The sequence below is a fragment of the Anas acuta genome, chromosome 8 (genome assembly GCF_963932015.1).
Source record: "Anas acuta chromosome 8, bAnaAcu1.1, whole genome shotgun sequence".
NCBI classification, from domain to species: Eukaryota; Metazoa; Chordata; class Aves; order Anseriformes; family Anatidae; genus Anas; species Anas acuta.
Window position 1 is genome coordinate 21005100 of NC_088986.1, and position 18768 is coordinate 21023867.

General features: G+C 46.0%; 2 protein-coding genes across 3 annotated transcripts in view; one reads left to right on the top strand and one right to left on the bottom strand.

Moving 5' to 3' along the window:
* Nucleotides 1-8583, top strand: part of AXDND1 (axonemal dynein light chain domain containing 1) — a 20083-nt gene extending 11500 nt beyond the window's left edge. The window contains exons 17-26 of the mRNA XM_068690776.1: nucleotides 730-943; nucleotides 1586-1676; nucleotides 2372-2580; nucleotides 3163-3259; nucleotides 4271-4381; nucleotides 5126-5257; nucleotides 5409-5540; nucleotides 6748-6839; nucleotides 7550-7662; nucleotides 8466-8583. Coding sequence (XP_068546877.1) covers nucleotides 730-943; nucleotides 1586-1676; nucleotides 2372-2580; nucleotides 3163-3259; nucleotides 4271-4381; nucleotides 5126-5257; nucleotides 5409-5540; nucleotides 6748-6839; nucleotides 7550-7662; nucleotides 8466-8566 — 1292 coding nt within the window. The 3' untranslated portion in view covers nucleotides 8567-8583. The remainder of the gene's footprint in view (nucleotides 1-729; nucleotides 944-1585; nucleotides 1677-2371; nucleotides 2581-3162; nucleotides 3260-4270; nucleotides 4382-5125; nucleotides 5258-5408; nucleotides 5541-6747; nucleotides 6840-7549; nucleotides 7663-8465) is intronic.
* Nucleotides 1-17442, bottom strand: part of NPHS2 (NPHS2 stomatin family member, podocin) — a 19363-nt gene extending 1921 nt beyond the window's left edge. The window contains exons 1-9 of one of the 2 annotated variants that reach the window (XR_011098873.1): nucleotides 17119-17442; nucleotides 16134-16237; nucleotides 15392-15464; nucleotides 15002-15084; nucleotides 13684-13887; nucleotides 12939-12994; nucleotides 12310-12388; nucleotides 11550-11917; nucleotides 8104-8257 (exon numbers count right to left, since the gene is read on the bottom strand). Coding sequence is in view for 1 of the 2 variants with exons in the window: in XM_068690589.1 (XP_068546690.1) it covers nucleotides 11639-11917; nucleotides 12310-12388; nucleotides 12939-12994; nucleotides 13684-13887; nucleotides 15002-15084; nucleotides 15392-15464; nucleotides 16134-16237; nucleotides 17119-17419 (1179 nt within the window). In the remaining variant the exon portion in view is untranslated. Of the gene's footprint in view, nucleotides 1-8103; nucleotides 8258-11481; nucleotides 11918-12309; nucleotides 12389-12938; nucleotides 12995-13683; nucleotides 13888-15001; nucleotides 15085-15391; nucleotides 15465-16133; nucleotides 16238-17118 lie in introns of those variants that run through there. The other variant, XM_068690589.1, reaches the window with a different exon arrangement.
* Nucleotides 17443-18768: the final 1326 nt, after the last annotated feature.

Below are 18768 nucleotides of genomic sequence, written 5' to 3' on the forward strand. Positions count from 1 at the left end.
CTTAAAAGATCAATGCAATCATGAAATCTTCCCAAAGCAAGCCTGTCTCATTTCTGGTTGTCGGGCTCCTATAGTGCACTCTGAAAGGCTTCACCAAGTGGAGGGTAACCTCTTCCCTTTCTTACCAGACTGAACATCCCAACACTGCAGTACAGTAGGGAAACTGGTTCATTAAAATATTAAAAAAATTGTAATCCACCTCTATATGTGTAACATGTCATTTTTGCAACAAGACATCATGGAGGCCAGGACTTTAGCAGGGTTTAAAGTTAAAACATTGGACATCAAAAGCAGTTACTGTTACATTTTAAGCATACTCCCAACAAACAGAGAATATCCATCAGCATATGCCTGCTGAGTGAACAAACAAGTAATTTACTACCTTATCCAGGCATTTTACATATCTGTGTACATTGTATTACTTTTGAAGAATGGGGTTGTAACTGCAAAGTTTTTTTTTAAAAAGAGTTCTATTAAGCCATCACATTTGTTTTTGTAGTAAGGGAGCCAAATCTGCCAAGACAAGAAGAAAAGTCAGAGCTCCAAATCAAGCCCATTTTCTTTCAGCTTGCTTTTAATTCAATGCTTACAAAACAGTTCATTCTTAATACCAAGCGTAGCCAGTTCCCACATAGGCTGTTCATCCCTCTTGGCAAAGGACTTTGAATTGAGCTTTGTTTTTGTTGGCTGAAAGAATGTAATTAAAGGTTCATATTTTCTTCCCTCCAGGCACAACTACGTTTTTGACAGCCTTGGTGAGAAGTATGGAAGATTGGTTATTTAAGGTGCAAAAGCTGAAGAAAGGTTCTGGCATGCACGAAGCTGAGCTGCAGGCATTTTATCACAGGATTCCTTCATGGTTGGCCCAGGTGGATGCAGTGATGAGCTGTATAGGCTCTGGCCAGTTGCACGAAGCTAAGAATGATATGGAACCACATCTCCTGTAAGGACAGGGGTGTTAATTGTATCTGGGCTGGCCCTGTACATTAAACTACATTCATAAGAAAAGAGAAATGTTATTTTGTGAGGATCCTGGCACAGGAAACTGGCAGTGGGATAAATGTGATCAGCTGAAGTGTTAAAATGATTGGTGACTGTCTTTCATTTGCCTTGATTTGGCCATTTGCTTTGATTTGGCAAGATCTGTGGAGACAGTTGGTGGCTTCAATATCACTCCTGGAACGCCACTGTCTTTCTCAAAACTGCCACCTGTTTTGGAAATCTTGACATTTGAAGGAAAAAAAAAAAAAAAAAAAAAAAAACACAATATGTGATTCATTTACAGGCAGATTTGTGGGGGCATACTCTTCCGTGTAGTGCTCCATTGTCTTTGGTAAATATCATCACGAAATAAAGTATTTTCAGAGCAAATGCATAACATATATGTTAAAGATTATTTGCAAATGACAAGCTCATCCACAAACAAATTAACAAATCTGTCTGTCATGTTCCCAGTATATGGTGTACTAAATGTTGTCCTTGAGCTGGCAAGCAAAAGGTGTCTTTGAGCCAGGAGATCCTTGGGTCTGGTGCACTAGATGTCGCTTTGTCTCTGGATTATTTTTTGTTGTTTTTGTTATTTCAGGGTGGTACCTAGAGAATTTTCTAAGATGATTCAGCGATGGATTCTTTCTATGAATAGTGAGGTTGAGAAGAGCATCATGCATCTTAATGATGTAAGTGGAAGCTTGAAACTGCTAGAAGAGCGCCGTATCTGGCATTTGCTCTTTCTTTTAAGTTTCATCTGGCTAGAGCACAGCTGTGAGGAACGCTTGTTTCTCCTTTGATGCCTTCTTTCCTGCTTAAATTCTGGCTTATGTCTTCCAGCCAGGGAAGCATAGCAGGACTCCTAAAAATAGCTGCAAGGTCTCAAAACAGTGCATGAACACAATGTATTTGTGCTAATCTTTAGCAAGAATTTCCTTTGGAATAATGTTGACATTTCCTTGTGAGAGAGCTGTTTTGGCTGCTAGTTTTGTGTATGTTTGTTTGTTTTTCATTTTTCTCCTCGGATTGTAGAGCAGGAGGCTCTTGCTATGCATTTTTTGGATGTTATTTAAGTATGATGTGAGATTTTTGGTTTGCTGCAGAATTCTGGACAAGAAAGAGTGCCACATGGCTGATTAAAAAAAAACTCATGACGCTAAACAAAAACTTGCGGAAGGATAGATGCACAGTAGGAAAAGATGTGTTGGTAATATGAATGAATATAGAAGAAAAAAGGTGGTAAAGGTAAATTTTTCTGTCATTAGGTCAGTTTGCAAATTGAATTAGGCAGGACATTGACGTATGTGAAACACACTGACTTCATACTACGTGGCAAGACCAGTCATTTATTACTGGTTTAGATTTGCTCCGATGTTTTGTGCAGGTGACTGAACTGCACAGAAACCTGACCCTGTGGCTGGTGAATTTGCTGCAACATGTGATAGCAGACCGCTTGTCCTGTGAGTGTCCCCAGCAGCAGGAGTCAGAAACTGAGACGGACAAGGACCTCAGGCTTCTGAGTGCTCATAAACTACAGGATGAAGCTAAAGAGCTGGTTGCAAAGATGTGCAGGCTGTCTGGTTCTATAGTTAGGTATGAATTGAGGTTTTCAGTTTAGTCTAAGGGGGGTTTATTGAGGAAAAAATGTATAGTGTGCAGAGAGATTCCTCAGGGCAATAGATCCCACCAATGTGGTTTTCCTTAGATCGTTTCCCAAATCCTAAATGGGTCTTACTGGAATTTGGTGGGAACCTAATAAGACAGGTACATTGAAAAGGAATGGCAGTGTCTGCTTTATACTTAATGCTGCCATAAATCATGCTGGCATCTGTGATTATGTGGGCTCTGCCTACATTTCTGAGCATGACCTCTGGAGGATGTAAAGCAGTACAGGCGGTGAGTCTGAGTCCACATCACCTGGACCAAAGCCTGCACCTTATTCGGCATCTGTGCTCACACATTCACCGTGGATTAGTGCAGCACAGGCACAGATAAGCTGACTGGGAGGTTGTTGTGTGAGTGGGACAGGTGAGGATTGCTCTTCTGAAGACTTCTCTAGTGCAGAAGTCTAGAGATAGCTCATACATCTTGCAGACAGCAACAGGATGCTGATTGAAAGGAATAAAGCATTTGAAGGTGCTCTTGCAGGGCTGATGACATTTTCCCTCTTTGCAGCTGCTGCCATGAGATTGTCAGTGAAATCGTTCGAAAGAAACGGTCGGAGATGGATTTAGAAGCTGATTTTGAGCTGGAGGAGCTGAATAAGATCAAGGTAAAAAGGTGACCACTTCCAACTCTCTAGGTCTGGAGTAGCTGAGACCACATTTACTTTGTGAAAGGTAGAGAAAAACATGCGTGAGGGTTTCAAGAAGGAGGAAGACTCCTGCTACTCCAGTGGATTACCCTGGTCCCTCAAGTTTCCCACAGTCCTGGAAAGCAGATAAACCTGGGTCATGTTCAGTTTTAATACTTTCCTTACCCTGTTTGAGGCTCTCCTGCTAGATTTATTCCATATGAGTGGCAGTTGATTCACCTCTGCTTTTAAGCTTGTCAGAGCCATGTACATCTAGACCCGAGCAGTGCTTTGGAGTTCCTGGAAGTGTTTGATGCAATATATCTCTATACATAATTAGATGAAGTCTTTTGAAGTCAAATAGCCTACGTTCTGCCTCTTTACTTTACACTTGCTGATAAAGCTCTTACTCAAAATACATGTTGATGGCAGCATCTTCATTTGAAGCAGCTGGGGGAGCATGATAATGTATATTTCTTCCTTCAGTAATTACTACCAGTGTGACCTCTGCTGTTTAGCTGAACTTTGCCTGCACTTCAGGAGCACGAGAGGTCGACCTTTCCTGAAGCCCAAGGCCGCATTGAGCAGAGGACAAATGGTATTGCTTCCAAGAACTTAAGAAGCTTCTCTGCAGAAACTGAAAATGCTTGTGCTTCTGTTTTGTGTTAGCTTAGTGACTGAAAAAGTAACCTTGGGATTTGCACTCATTTCTGCCCTGTCAGTGGCCTGACAGACATTCTTGCACTGGCTCAAGGTGGAGCTTGTTGAAGCAATTAGTTGATGTGAGTAATTAGCCAGTGATAGATGCCACTTCTGAAAGCTTGGAGAAATGTGTCTTACATTTCCTTTTTAGGGTGTGGATGAAAGGTTCCAGGTATGTCCCTGGAACAGATAAATATAGAAAGATGGAATTACTTAATTTTGTGAATGAGTATGATCACAGCTATGTTTCTTGCTCAGCAATCCCTCTTTTCTGTTATGTCTTCTCAGACTGAGTGCTGTAATTGGATTCAAGTGTGCAGCCTTCTCCTTTCAGAGATCAAAGGCACTTCTGTCTCTTTTCTGGATTTAGAGGAACTGAGAAAGCTCTTTGGATCAGAGGTATATATAGACTGCGTTTGCTGCTCTGGATTGAACCAGTTTGAATGAAGATCAGCTTCAAAACTTCTTAAAGAAGGAGCTACAGTTCAGTTTGAGGGAAGGTTCAGCATGGAGATCTCCATGCACTCAAAGCTGTGGTTAGAGATATGAAGAGTTATGACTGTAGACTGGTTAAAAGCCACAGTGCTTCTTGTGAGGGTAAAGCTGGAGTTTCACTGAAGCTAGAAGCTATTACCCGCTGGTAGATCAGTTCACCTTGCTTTTGCTTCATCCCTCGGTGTGAACTTTGGCTGGAATCCTTGTGGTTGACTTGCTCAGGTCAGACTGAACTTCTAGTTAATTCCTTATGTGGCTAGATGGATGCCTGACACTGTCTGTGACAACTCGATGTGTTTTACGGTGGTCTAATTTCATACATAACAGCTGAAATTCTGATGATGAGAAAATGGCTTTACATCTATTGTCTTGAACAAATTGTTTGCAGCAGCTCTGAAATTAACCCCCAGGCAGTGCCATGGCCTGTACAAAGCAGGAATGCCACAGTGGTCCTGCTTATGAAACATTCAGTAATTAACATATTCCTTTGCTATTTAAAATATATTCGTACTGAGGACCTCCTTGGTGGCTGAAGTCTAGATCTAAATGTGTCCAAGTGAAAGTCAGAGAGTGGTTAGCTTTGAGAGACTAGGTTACTTGGATGGACAAAGGAAGCATTACTAACCCAATCCTTACGGTGCCTTACAGGAATTGCAACTGAAGAAGCTTAAGGACACGACCATTTCAGAGGGGCTTAGAGCTGATGATGCCAACAGCTACAAGAAACCCATAACACAGGAAGAAACATTAGCAGTAAAGGAGGAAATAGCTCTTACACAGGTGACTACAAGCTGCAATATGCCACGTGCCAGCAGGGCCTTTTTTTTGTTGTTGTTGTTGCTTGGTGCATGTGAAACACATCCTCTTAGCTGCCCTGAATGTCACTAAGCTTGTGTTATTTCTCCTACTTCTTGTTCATTTTCTTTCTTAGCAGCAGCCCAGTGCTGGTGCAGATGATCTGAGTGAAGGTGATGAAGCTACTGAAGACATGATCAGATACGTAGGACACGACTCCAATATCCACCTGAAGTCCCTGAAGTCGGACATCATTTCAGTTACAGGGGTAGGAGTCTCTGCTACACTGAGGGCTTTAGCATGCATGGCAGAGCTCTGCAGCTGGGTTTTAGCTCTTGTCAGGCAGTGTAACGCTCATCTCAGACCTGCTGGGGCATTGCAAGGTGCTGGTGTTCTCTCATTCCTCTCTTCTTGCCACTATAAACTACTCATTAGCACAGCTATTGCTGCCTCAGTTTATCCACCTGACCCATGTGTTACTGCCCTGTACCATGGACTCAGGACCAGTAACAGGATGGGTGTAGTCTGAACCAGGACTACCGGCAGAGACTGGGGGAGTCCTGGCAGCATTTCCTGGGATGGTGAAAACGATTTGGTGCTGGACACACGTAGGAGGAGGGATTCAGAGAGCTTCCTTAACAACAGGGAACCAAGAAGTTCAAGTTGCTTTTGGCCAGCTGTGCATCCTGGGTCCCTGATTTCTCCACTTTCCTTTGGGACAGTACTCTTTGGAAGAGGGCTCCAGGCTAAAGGCCTCTGTCAGTAAATTTGCTCCTCAGAATCATAGGGATCATTCTTGTCCAGTCATGCTGGCCAGTCAGACATCCAGAGCAGAGCCTCGATGTACACAAACTGTGGATCTTTAGCAAACTGTCGCTGGCCAGTCCTACCCCCTAAGCATACGGTGTTGCTGGGCGTGCCTTGCCCTTCATGCTTTGGAGGCAGGCAGCTAGTGCTGAGTGATAGTGGGAGACTCAGGAGTGTGCCTGTGGATTTTCGTTTGTTTCCAAAAATAAGTCTCTGGAAATTGCAGCTATCTTCCTAAGTTTAGAGTAGGAGCCTTTAAAGAGTTACTTTTCCAGAGAAGCCATGGTTCTTTTCTTCAGATGAAGAAAGCTAACTTACGCCTGTTGGACTCTTTGGGGAGCTGCCCCTCTCTCTTCTCTGAACACTGGTTTGTTAATTTCTTTGCTCCTGGTCAGGCTACAGCCATCTCAACCTCCATAACCCAGTGGATGTGTGGGCAACGCAAGAATATAGGCCAGTGGGGTATTCATGCCTAAGTCAGAAAATGATTTTACTTTATTTTTAATGCCAAGATATGATCAGATCAATTCAAAACAAAATGCTTGAACTAGGCTCTGTTTTTACATGCCTTGCTGATACTGAGCTCTTGTCTGTGTTGTGACCATGTACTGAGACCAGCACCAAATCAGGCACATTCACTTATGGAAGGTTTTGTTCTTCCCAACCAGAGGGAGATGACTGCCAGCAAGTCGTCAACTCCCTTTTCTCAGAAAGAGTTTGAATCCCTTGCCATGCTGGAACATCTGCAAGTGCAGCTCCTGTAAGTACTCGTCCTATGCTGGAGGCATGAGCAGAGCAGGGTTTCACCCCAGGCTGTTCTGCTTTCTTGTAAAGTTCTGCTTCACCCATCTCTGTTGGCTTAACTCTGGGCTTCACCCATCTCTGTTGGCTTAACTCTGGGTTTCCTTCCCTACTGATTGTCTTGGGAGATTTATTGTGATTTATGTTAGCTAAAAATGTGACCCATTTTACTCTGGGACCAGAGCTGCTGTCAGCTGTCCATACGTGTGCAGATTTTTTGCTTTGTGTACTCCTGAGGTACATTGCAGAGATACTCATGATAATTTTGTTTGTTTGTTTGTTTGTTTTTCTCTCAAGACTTCTTAATAGTTTGGGTCCTGTTAGCACTGGTAGGATGCTACTATCTGGGGCAACCCTGCCCGTTAGCCTGGCTAATAGAATTAACTGCACTCTGTGTTTATCCTTGCACAGTGCAGATCAGTATCTCACCCTTTGCTAGCAAACGGAGTTTTAAGATGAATTCACTTTGCAGGGTTTACATAGCTGTGCCATGAAGTCCCTGTCCCTTATAGATCTTTTAACAGTGCCCTTCTCTGAAACCATAAATGTGTTTTATAGAGTCATTCAATCCTACTGAACGCTTCAGCTTTATAAATCTTTCTTTTAGGTATCCTGCCAGTAGCTGCTTAGATTTGAGGTTTCAGCATTATCTTTGCTTCTTTGATTCAGAGAAACAGAGATCCGTGCTCAGAAAGCAGAGGAGAGAGCTGAAGGTTTTGAGAAGAAGCTGGGAGAAGCTCTGGAGAAAATCCAGGAGCTAGAGAGTGAGCTGGAGAAAAAGGGTAAAGTTGTCCCTGAAGCTACACCCAAAGAAGAGCAAGGTCAGGATAATCAGTATTCTGGACCCTCTCCTGGACTGAGAGAGGGAAGCAATCTTTGAGGGTACCTCATTCATGTGTTCCATTTAGTGCAGGCCCCTTTCCTCCTGCACAATTTCTAGGGTTTTGTCTAGACTCATTGGCAGAGGCCAAGCAAGGAGGCTTTTACCATAATTCCAGATTGAGGCAGAAAGAACTGCTGAAATCCATCTGTTTTTGAAAGTCATTTGGTTTGATTTTGACATATGACACAGGGTCTGTATCTACTCTAGATATAGGAAACCACTGTAATTGGCTTCATCTTCCTTGTAAGTAAGCATTCCCTGTTACAGTCAAAAAGATCTGCTTAGGACCACTAGGTTTTGGGTAGAAAAGAAAGTTCCAGGTCCCTTCACACTCACATACCTTTTGTGATTGTAGCACAGGATACCCTTGCTGTCTCCAGTTCTTTGAACACTGCTCATGTACTGGTCCTGCCCATGTGATGTGGCAGTGATTTCCTTAGGTGGCACGTTTGTTGGGGATGAATGCATGTCCTTGCCTCCTTTCTCAGCTGGATCTGCTCAGATATAAAACGTGGAGAAGGAGAAAAAGTGGGAATTGAAACTTCTTCCCTTAGTCCTTCATTGCATCCTCTCTGACATCAAAGTAGGAGAGATTAATTGGTTTGTTGAAAATATAATACCTTGGGCACAATATTACTCTGCATTTTAATGGCTTTGGTTTGTGTTGTGTTTTTTTTTTTTTTTTTTCATTTTTTCTTTCAGAAAAATGCTTCCAAGAAAGCGTGTCAGAAGGTGAGGCCTGCTCAAGTCCCAAAGCTTCTGCCTCTGGACAGTCCAAGGGATCCAGAAAAAGCAACCATTAAAGAACAGCAATGCCTGAGTAGTTTCTTAGTTTCTTAGTGTCCATTCGTAATAGCATCTCGATCCCAGTCCAGTGCCTTTGCTCCTTATCTGCTACTCCCCTCTCTGTGCCATCTCAGCGTGTATGCCATTTTTCTAGCTGGCTCTACCACTTCCACACCTATCTTGCTTATTCACTACTTCCTTCCACAACTCTAACGCATTTACAGCTTGTTCACCCTCTCATTGTACTGAGATGGCATTTAAAACACACGCTCCATCTCCCTGTGAATTCTGTGCTTGGCATCTGAGTCCCCTGGCTCCTCATATGCAGTACCCCTACAGCCTGAGCAAGCCAAACTGCCCAGCGAGGCGGTTGCCCAGGGCTGCTGCTTCTGTCAGTTCCCAGCCCAGGACAGTCTGTGTGGTTATAAAGCTCTGCAAGGACAGCAGCAGCTGCCTGGATTTGGCACGACTGCAGATTGACCCAGTCTCAGCTCTGAAGAGCAGGCAGTGAAACTGTCAGGAATTGCATCTGCTCCAGACAGCCCCTGCCAACTCCCCCCGAGTAAATTCTATTTTGAAACCATCATATATCAGTAATACTGAAGCACATTTTTAAATGATGTTTCCTTCTGCAAGGTTTTTGAATGTAATACCTCCTGAAGGTAAAACGACAAGTTTCTGCCAGCTCTGTGTACGTCAAAGAGAAAAGATCCTGCTGGAACAAGGGTTCTTTGGAACTGAGGATGCTCTTAGCTTTCATCTGCCTTTTCTGCAACTTTGCAGAAAAGTTACATGTTTGAAAAAAATATGCCTGACTTCTGCAGATAGGAGTGCAAATAGAGAGATGTGGGCCCTGGCACGGTGCCATGTGTCTCTGAAAGTCTTAATCCTCAGGCTCTGTTGTTCTTTTCAGACATTACTTGCAGGTGATGGTCCTTGATTGCCAAGGAACCTTGGTCTGGGTGGATTATTTTACAGGGAGTTAGAAATGCAGCCTAAGAAGTGTTTGGAGAAAGGATTGTCTGCAGCTATGAGCAATATCACACCATTTTGCTCTAGGCTGGAAAAGAGGGGCTTACCCTAGCATCAAAATTAAAAAACAGAACCAGCCTTAGAGAAGTGAATACACAGCTCATGTTCATCAGTGGAAGGTTACAGAGCTGTTCCATTTCACAACTGAGATCTATTGCAGACAACAAGCAGCAGCTGAGGGCATCCTGAGAGGGTTACAGCGACAGAATGACCTGGATGGGAGGTGACACCTGAAGGTCAGATGCTGTGTGATCACTGAGTTTAAGGATGAGGGTTTTTTCCCCTTCCACTTGGAAAGGGGCTGGTTTGCTGAGTGTCCTTGTTGTAAGAAGGCCAGCAAATATTTGTGTGGTGAGAATTATGGGAACATTGTGTGCTGAGAAGGGGACTCTAGGGAGACGAAAGGGCTGATAAAATACAGAATTAGGTGGTACGTAGTGGAAGTGGGCTCCTTGTCCCTTGCAGAAGTGTTAAGCCAGTACCTGCTGGCCATCCGTGGGACACAGCTGCATTTAACAGAAATATTACAAATGGTAGGTGCCAAGTGTGTGTCTTACCAGCAGGCAGAGAGACTGGAAAAAATGAGTGAAAATACAAGAGTGACAGACTGGCTGGGCTACCCCTGCTAGGCATGTGTGATGAGAAACTGCTGGGTGGGCGATTAAGGGCCACAAAGTGCCTTCTGTCTTGGCGATAACGAAGTGCATGGTATTTTTTCAAACCCATGTCCTTCAAGGGAAAGGCTTACAGTATGTGTAGGTCCCTGACTATTTCAAATAGCTTTGGGCAGATTTTATAAGAATTTTGAGGACTTCCTGCATGTAGAGTTTAGCAAGATTGCTGCAGTGGACAAAAGTATCACTGTTTGGTGTTTGTTTGTTTGTTTGTTTGTTGGGTATTGCTGTTCTCAAGGCTCTCTGCTGGCTTTGTGCTGGATTCCCACTTCCCAGCCCGGTGGTAGTTGGCTAAATGGATCACCTCATATTTTCAGACAGTGCTACTGGAAGCAGATGCCCACAAGTTCAGATCTTGTCCTGCCTCGCCACCCAGTGGAAGCAAGCAGCAGCACAGCCTGCCTTCCCTCTGCACAGCTGAAAAGTGCCAAACTATAAATGCTGCCCTTTCCTTCTTTTCCTCCTTTTTTGGTACTAGAGCTAACTAAACACCTTGGTTGCCCGTGTGTGTATGTATATGTGCACAGGTGCTGATGTGAAATCCTATATCCAAGAGTACGCCACGGACAGGACCCTTCTCTCTTGTCCCTTGCAGGAGAGCCAGGCTGGCAGCACCTTCCAAATTCCCCGTGTGTTAAGTCCTTTCCCGTTCCCCCAGTTGTCGGGCTCCCACCCCTGCCTCTCTGGCGTTGTCACCCCATCACCCGTTCAGACGGAGGGAAAAAGGATCCCTTCTGTACCACCCGAGCGCTCCCACCTTTCCCGGACACAGCACACGGAGACGGGCTATAAGGAGGAACGTGCCCCTGTGCAAGCACTTCTGCCTTGGCTTGTTTTACCACCCAGCTGTAGGACTTGCTTTTCTTTAAAAAAGAAAGCCAACAGTGCAGAAGGGAAATCCTAAAGAGTCTGACTGTAAGGACAGAACCACAGGAAACCAATGCCTCTGATAAGTCCCTCCTGTGGGACAGCTTGAGCCTGCCCCTTTTATCCCAGTGTGGGGCTTTCTGCACCTTAATTCCCTGTAACTAATGTCATGAGTGAGAGACGGGTCGTCAGTTTGGGGATGGGGGTGTGAAAACACAGCAGGATGGCCCGGACCCTGGGTGTCAGGGTCAGGTGAAAGGGAAGGGATGACAACCCTTTTCCCTCAATCCCCTGCTCACACAGGCACCAGCCCTGCTCCTCATGCTCCATATTTTTCCCTTCCCAAAACAAGTAGAAGCTTCTTCCACGTACAATCTACTTTATATTACAGGCCTGGCTGCCTCCCCTCCTGCCTCCAGGCCAGTACCTGCTGGTAGGCTGCCCGTAGATCAGCTTTGTTGCTCCTCTCTGAGCACGATTGACCACAGGCTGTGGCAGCCTTTTCTGGGACAACTCCTAGAGCATGGGGGAGTCCTTCTTGTCTTTCACACCTTCTGGGAGTTTTGTGGTGTCTGTGGTGAGGCTGCTCGCTCCCGGAGAGCTGTGGGTAGCTGGAGAGATCAGATTCATGGGGTCCAAAGGCAGGGGCAAGATGAAGGCAGCAGGCTTCTCTGCAGCAAGGGAGTGCAGGGCATGAAGGTAACGGAGCTGAGCAGCAGCAGGGGCACTCGATAGGATCTCAGCTGCCATGCGCAGGGACTCAGAAGCAGCCTTTTCCCCCTCAGCAGCAATCACCTAAATAAATATTTTTGTGAGGGGGGCACAAAGGGGGCAAGGACTGTTTATTACAGAGGGAGGTCACCTGGCTGGGTCCCTAAGGCAGAAGGAAACACTGAGGAGGAAGAGATTCCTATAAGCATTGTGGGCCAGGGATAACCCCAGATCTCTTGTGTCCTTCTGTCCCACCCATAGGCTAGGTACCAGATCTGGGACTCCGCTGGTCGGGCCCTTGCTCTTGCTCCAGCTCCCTTTGCTAGACACAGCTCTTAAACGGGATCTGGAGATCTTGACCAGACCTTCCCCAAGCTGTACCCTAGTGTGGCATGTTCCAAGAACCTCAAACCAGGTATGGGAAAGGAAGGAGGGATGCTTTGGAAGGAGTTAAGAGGTCTTCAGGGTTGGCTTACCCGCACTTTGGCCTGCCTCTGGGCCTCTGCTTCCACCGCCAGGGACTGCCGGACTTCAGCAGGCAGCTGCACGTTGTTGCTGTGGTGGTAAGGGACAGGGATGAGCTGGGCTCTCGGCTCACCTTGCAGCCATGAACAGTCAGTTGGGGGCTTGGGATGTTGTCTGTCAGCCTCTGCAGTGCTGTCCCCCTTTGGCTGTCTCTCTTTAGCCTCCTACCTCCATTCCCATCCTAATTTTCCAGTCTGGTTTTTAAACTTTCAGGCTGGAATCCCAACCAGTGCTAAGACACCGAGGCCTTTGATCTAGAGGCTTGGTGCTCGCTGTGACTGTTGGGCTACCAGAACTGGCTGCAAATTCTGCCTGCAGCAGCAGTGAAGTGGTGATGAGATCCTAGCTATGGATCCTGCCCTGCCTGCCAGTGCAGGAGTGAGCACCAGCTTTGCACATTGGAAGTTTTACATGTGGCAGAGGCTGCAAAGGGAAGGGAGGACAGAGAGACAAGGGGTGAGGCTCTCCCTGCTGCAGAATGGCTGCAGGGAAAAAGCCAGAGCTAAAGAAACGTGAGCAGGGCAAGATGGGTACTTGCAAAAGGCCAGGGAAGCTGCCTGCACCAGCATTTCCTACCTACATTTCTGTTCTCTCCACTTTGATGCCCCAGAGGCCTGTGACCGCATCCAAAGCCACCTGTGAAGAAGAGAGTATTTCTGAGCACAGGGAGAACACCGGCCCTTGTCCAGACCCCTCAAAGGGAGTTAGTGCAGGGGTGTTAATTCAAGATATTCATTAGATTGTGTGTGCTATTGCTTGAGAACCCTCAGAAATAAAATTATTTCCCTCACTTCTGATTTGTATTTGCCCTGGGATTTTAGCAAGATTTAACCAGTACTTTCTGTGTTGACTGTGGAAGCAAATCAGTTCCGTAGGAAACACCCAGCTGCTGACTGGTATCATCGTGTCTGTGTGGCACGGCCACAGAGAGCTGCTGCTGGAGATCCCATGTGTTCAGATCTTATGGCATCTCACTGAGGGAGCAGAAGACAGTTCCCATGAGCATTTCCTCTCTGGGCTAAGTACTGAAGCTTGGATACTGCAAAGCACTGATGAAGGTGATCAAAACGTTCCTTCTTGCCCCTCACACCGTAATGTTTGCTACTACACACATGCCTGTGGGACCCACTCTGTAAATTCTTCCCCTAAAATGACTGAAAATCAAAAATAATTTTTTAAAACTCCCATTTTTCTGTGAAAGAGACACATTTTTACACCCTTCTGGAAAATAGTGTCTGTGATTTAGGAGGACTGATTATGCTCCGAGCTTCCTAGTGGAGCCTGAATCCAGCCCTTGCTCTGCCCTCTCCCCCCTGCTGAAGCACCTTTATCTCCTGGCTGATGCTCTTTCTCTCCAAGAGAAGTTCAGAGAAGGCTCGATGTGCCAGGAGGCGCTTCGTGGTGGTCTGTACCAGCAGCTGGATGGCACTGGAGACGCCGGTCAGGGTGGTGAGGAGAAGAGAGGCATTCTCCAAACGGTAGTAGCAGACGGCATCTATCTCCAAGGTAACCATGTCTTTAGTCACCACCTAAAAAGATGTTAGGGGAGATAGAGCTGGTTCTGACAACTTTAAGGTAGCAGAGAAAAGTGTGTGACTCTGGGAATGAGGGAGACTAGCTGGATGGTTAAATCTTTGTCATTTCCACCTCTACTACTTTCTGACCTTGGGGGGAAACTATATAACCTCCAGATCTCAGTTCCCTGCAGAGCATCACCGTGTCTGCCTCCTCAGTTTGGGTACTGAGTTAGGAACTGTGAGCAGGTGAACATCCTACTCTGTGATTCCCTGCCCACTGCTGCCTAGTCCAGTCCTGTTCTGTGGTGTGTGCTCAGTGCTGCTCAGTACCATCACCACAAGGATTTGCTGTACAGCGTGGGTACCAGATAAAGGCAACGGCACAGAGAACAGGTCCTAGAAGGAAAAGAGGGGCTATTAGGGCTTAAACCCGGGGGACTGTGGCTAGGGAGGTTGCAGCTTCCAGGGTTAGCAGCAAGGATTCTGCCCTTTCTCCTTCTCAGGCTTGTACAGGAACAGAGAAGCCTCATTGAGGAACACCCCTGTAAGGCTGTAAAGTCTGTGCTTCTGTCCCTGCTGTATGTACCCCTCAGTGTGGTGGGTTAAAAAAAAAAAAAAAAAAAGGTCCAATAGCTTTGGCCCAGCCACTTCCTATTGGTATATGTTACCACTAAAGCTTGTGAAATCGAATGGGATTGAATCTCTAAATTTGTAACGCAGTGGTTTTAAAATATAAATAAAAATAAATAAAAACAAATACTATGGTGAATTTTTGGCTTTCCATTTTCTGAAGTGTTAGGGTTACTTTGAGACACTTTTTCAAACTTCTCCATGCAGCCATGAAGGCTGGAAGTATAGCAGCAGGGAGTTAAGGGGGACTTCTCATTCACTCACTGGATTCCAGGAGCTAGGGCTTTGCAAAGAAGGCCTAGTGGAAGATCTGCAGTGAGATCCGAAGCACGGGCAGTGCTAAGCAGAACCTTATGGCCAAGGGATTGGTCCTTCGTGACCTGGCTCCAGGATCGCTATCTGAAGCCATCACTTTCTTAATAGCAATGCAAAATTGGAACTGTCACAATGATAAAGAGACCCAAAAATTAACACAGAGAAGGGGTGGCAGTCATACCTGGTGGAAGGGGATCTCTAGGGTTTTGAGGCGGAGGTCCACCTTGTGATATGTGTCCAGGCAGGGAAGAAAAAAGAAAAGGCCTGTGGAGGAAAAGAAAGGCAGTTGGTGATCATCAGAACCACAGAAATTGCCTCCTCTACTCTGGGGAGCTGGGGAAGGGTCAGCATGCAGAACTACAGAAGACCAGCAATATATGGGCTCCAATTGTGAGGCTGTTTCTGTACTGGGAAAAGCTGTTAGAAACTACTGAACCCAAGAAGAAGGACCAAAGACATACTGTTTACTGTCCAGTTGTACCTGTTTGGAAGGCACACTAAGTGAGCTTTGGTAAAGCATGATGAAGAGGAGTGACATGGCTGGGGGCAGCTCAATGAGCATCTTACTTACCAGGTCCTCTGGCTCTGCCAGGAAGGAGACGCCCAAGGCGGAAAACGATGGCTCTCTCGTACTCCCGCACTACCTGCAGAGGGAGACAAAAGCCAGGCTGGAGGGGAAGGCAAAGGATCGGCAAAAGAAGCCTCAACAGTCTCGGTATGGGAAGACCTGTGCTCTGGTAAAGCCCTGCAAAGGGAGGATTTCAGCAGGCTGAGAGCTGCTGGAGTCTCCTGTCACCAAGTCCCTTTACCCCAGCGGAGAGCCTGGCCCAAAACTGCTGCTTGGCTCATGCACAAGCAGTGGAGGAGCAGCCTGAGATTTGGTAGGAGCAGGCAGCCTGTGCTAGAGCTTCCCAGGATTTCCCAGGATGAGGCCAGCACTCTGCTTCCTTCTAGGCTGGCTGAACTTGAACACCCTGAGCTTAAATTTTCCATTTCCTGAGAAGCAGTAATAAAAATACGTCTACTTGTTGCCATGCTATAAATCTGAGAAAACTGGAGGAAGAGGGGAAATCTGCTATTAACTGGGAGATCAATCTCTCTAAAATTGTAATGCAAAACCTATTTACCCTGCTGCTGCAATGCAGCCATCTCTGAACTGGGTAGGCTGAAGGTTGTGTTTAAAAGTGAACAGACCTGCAATTTGTTTAAAAACAGGAACTTAAGCCAAAGCTTTATGCCAATATGTACCAGCGAGGCACATCCACACCAGACACTGAATACCACATGTAAAGAGGCACTGTGCCTGTTCTCACCTTCATGCAGAACCAGACAGAAATGGGGAAGGTCATTACGATGAACAGGAAAGACAAGATAGTCAGCAGCCACTCGCAGATGCCGAGACCTGGTGACTTTATACCTAGGGAGAAATCAAATCCAACATGGTTGAGTTAGGAGAGGACAGTTCCCAGAATACTGATGGCCTGGCAACTGCCTGCACAGATAAATGTCAGTGTCGTCCTTTGCCTAGACCTGGCATGTGTGAACCATTTGGCGCTCTCTGGATCTGTGTTTAAAAAACAGTCCCTGTCTCAGGGGGCCAAGAGCTGCCAGGACAGACTGACAAATTTTATCTCTGCATTACTGACAGCAATGGAGCCACGCTTCCCCATGGTGCCTTTACTAAAGAGCACTTTTCAGCTTGAAGGCCTGTGGCTACCAAGCAGTGTTGGAAGGCTCAGAATGGGCAACTTGCTGGCTGAGCTGGGATCCCAGAAGCATATTTAGAAAGACAAGCTAATGACAAAGAGAAGGATTGCAAATAAGAGGTAGCTTTCAACACACACAGCCTGTAAGTACCCCTCTCTATCAGGGGCATCCAAAATATCCTGAGGACAATTTTAGTCCCATTCCAGAGAAGAGGAGCTGTTCTCAAGGGTTATCTAGAAGGGAGCTACGAGTTCATGGCCCTAAGAACTTTGCTGTAAAGCTATCTGTGTCCACCTAAAGAAGGGCAAGCAAGAAAATTATGAACAAGAATAGAATTGGGGATTAGTGAGCTGAAGCAAAATGGATTCTGGGGATGTAAGTGCTGGCTGCAAAGTTCATTGCTTTGCTAGGCAGTGCTGATCTTCCTGTACTGACTGTAGAAGTTGGCTGGGAGGCTGGCTGGGCTGGCTATCCATCTTGAGAATAACTACACAGCCGTGCAAGGTGAGCGTGACAACACTCACTGTGCAGAAAGCAAAGTCACACTGTGACCCACACAGTTTTCTGCCCCTTCCCTTCTATAAGCCATACCTTCTTCATGACGCTCGCTGTCCAGCAACATCATTGCCTCCATTTCTTCATCAGATATCACATCATCCACGTCCACCACCGTGGATGTGTGCACCCGACCATCAGTCCCTGCAATGCTCTTGATCTCCTTTTTTTTCTCCTGTTCTACATCTCCTGTTTCTTTGTTGGCTTCTCTGCTGCTCTCCCTCTTCTCTCGTTTCTTCCGTGTAGCCAGGGGCTCTCTGTTTCTCTTACGAGACTCCCTGGAAGAGCTCCGAGACCTCTCATCCATCCTCATCTGATTCTCTGTATTGAGGAGCATACAGCTTCCTGTGGGAGTAGGATGAATTTGTGCTTGAATTTATTGCTGCAGGCAAGGGAGGGAAGAAGGGGAGGTGTCAGATCAAGGAGGCTTGTTCCAAGTTTATCACAGGCTTGTCAGACATAATGGGCAGTGAAGTGAACAAGCTGTTTCCCAGCTGCTCTGCTCTCATCTCACACCGCTGTGGAGATGGGAAGGAAAGTTAGACCTGGACAAGGTGGACTCCAGGGTAGCTTTCTGTTTGTATCTTCCTGCCCTTGGAAATAAAGTATGATCAAAAGCCCTTGTGATTTTTAGCAGATGGTTTTTACAAAGTTGTTGAAAAGCAACCTAAAAGTAACTGGCAGATATTTGGCTCTGAAGACCTGAGATGTGACTGGTACAATAAACACCAGGGTTAAAAAAAAAAAAAAAAAAAAAAAAAAAAAAAAAAAAAAACCATACTGGTGAGATCTGTGGCTTATCTGAGTGTTTGGGAGGGCTGTTGCAGAGAACAGCTAGGTGAATAGCATCTCATGCTATTAAGTCTGTTCCTTAAAAAACCTGGCAGTCACAGTGGTGTGATATTGACTGCAAAATTTCTCTTGGGTTGCTGCACCTTTTAGCAGGGAGCCAAACTAGCTGTTCCCAGTTCAGCCCCAAACTTTCCAGAATGGGTGACAAGCAGGGAAGTCATTGCTAGGATAGGGTCAATGAATCTTTCTTCTAAATGGCCAGAAAAGTTTGTGTGTAAAATGCCTCCATAGTTTTCCACAGCAGGAGTGAGGCAGCACAAACACGGGAGCTTTTTCTGTCAAAGAGAGCTGCCACGCTGCGCAGGCTGTGGTGGCATCTGTGGAAACCTTGCAAGAAACACTTCTAAAGTGCTACAGATCACACTATGTCACTGACTGTATTAAAGAAATCAGCACCTGACTGGAAATCACACTACAGCAAGACAAGGCTGGAACATAAAAGCCGTGACTTCCCCGTCAGGCAGGCAGTGCTGAGCTCAGGGTTTCCCACTTGGCCTCTGGCAGGGAGGTATGTTATGCGGAGGAGCTGCTGGAGGGAGCCCGGAAGACAGTCGGGGAGGTGCTGCTCTTGTTTTTTTCACAGATTCCTGTCTTATTGGAGGCTTTTGGCCTGCCCAGAGTCAAGATATTAGAGGCAGGGATGGCAGAAGTGCCAGCTCGTCGCTTTCTCTGCTCTGTCATGCTTTGTGCCTCATCAGCAGGTCACTGGGGGAGTGATGAATGTGGAGGGCTAATGGATGGTGAGAAAAGTTGGGTGCAAATAGGCTGTAATTAATAAATTCATACTGCCTGTATTTGCTTTGGAGATGCTCCAGAGACTTGTTTTACTTTTAA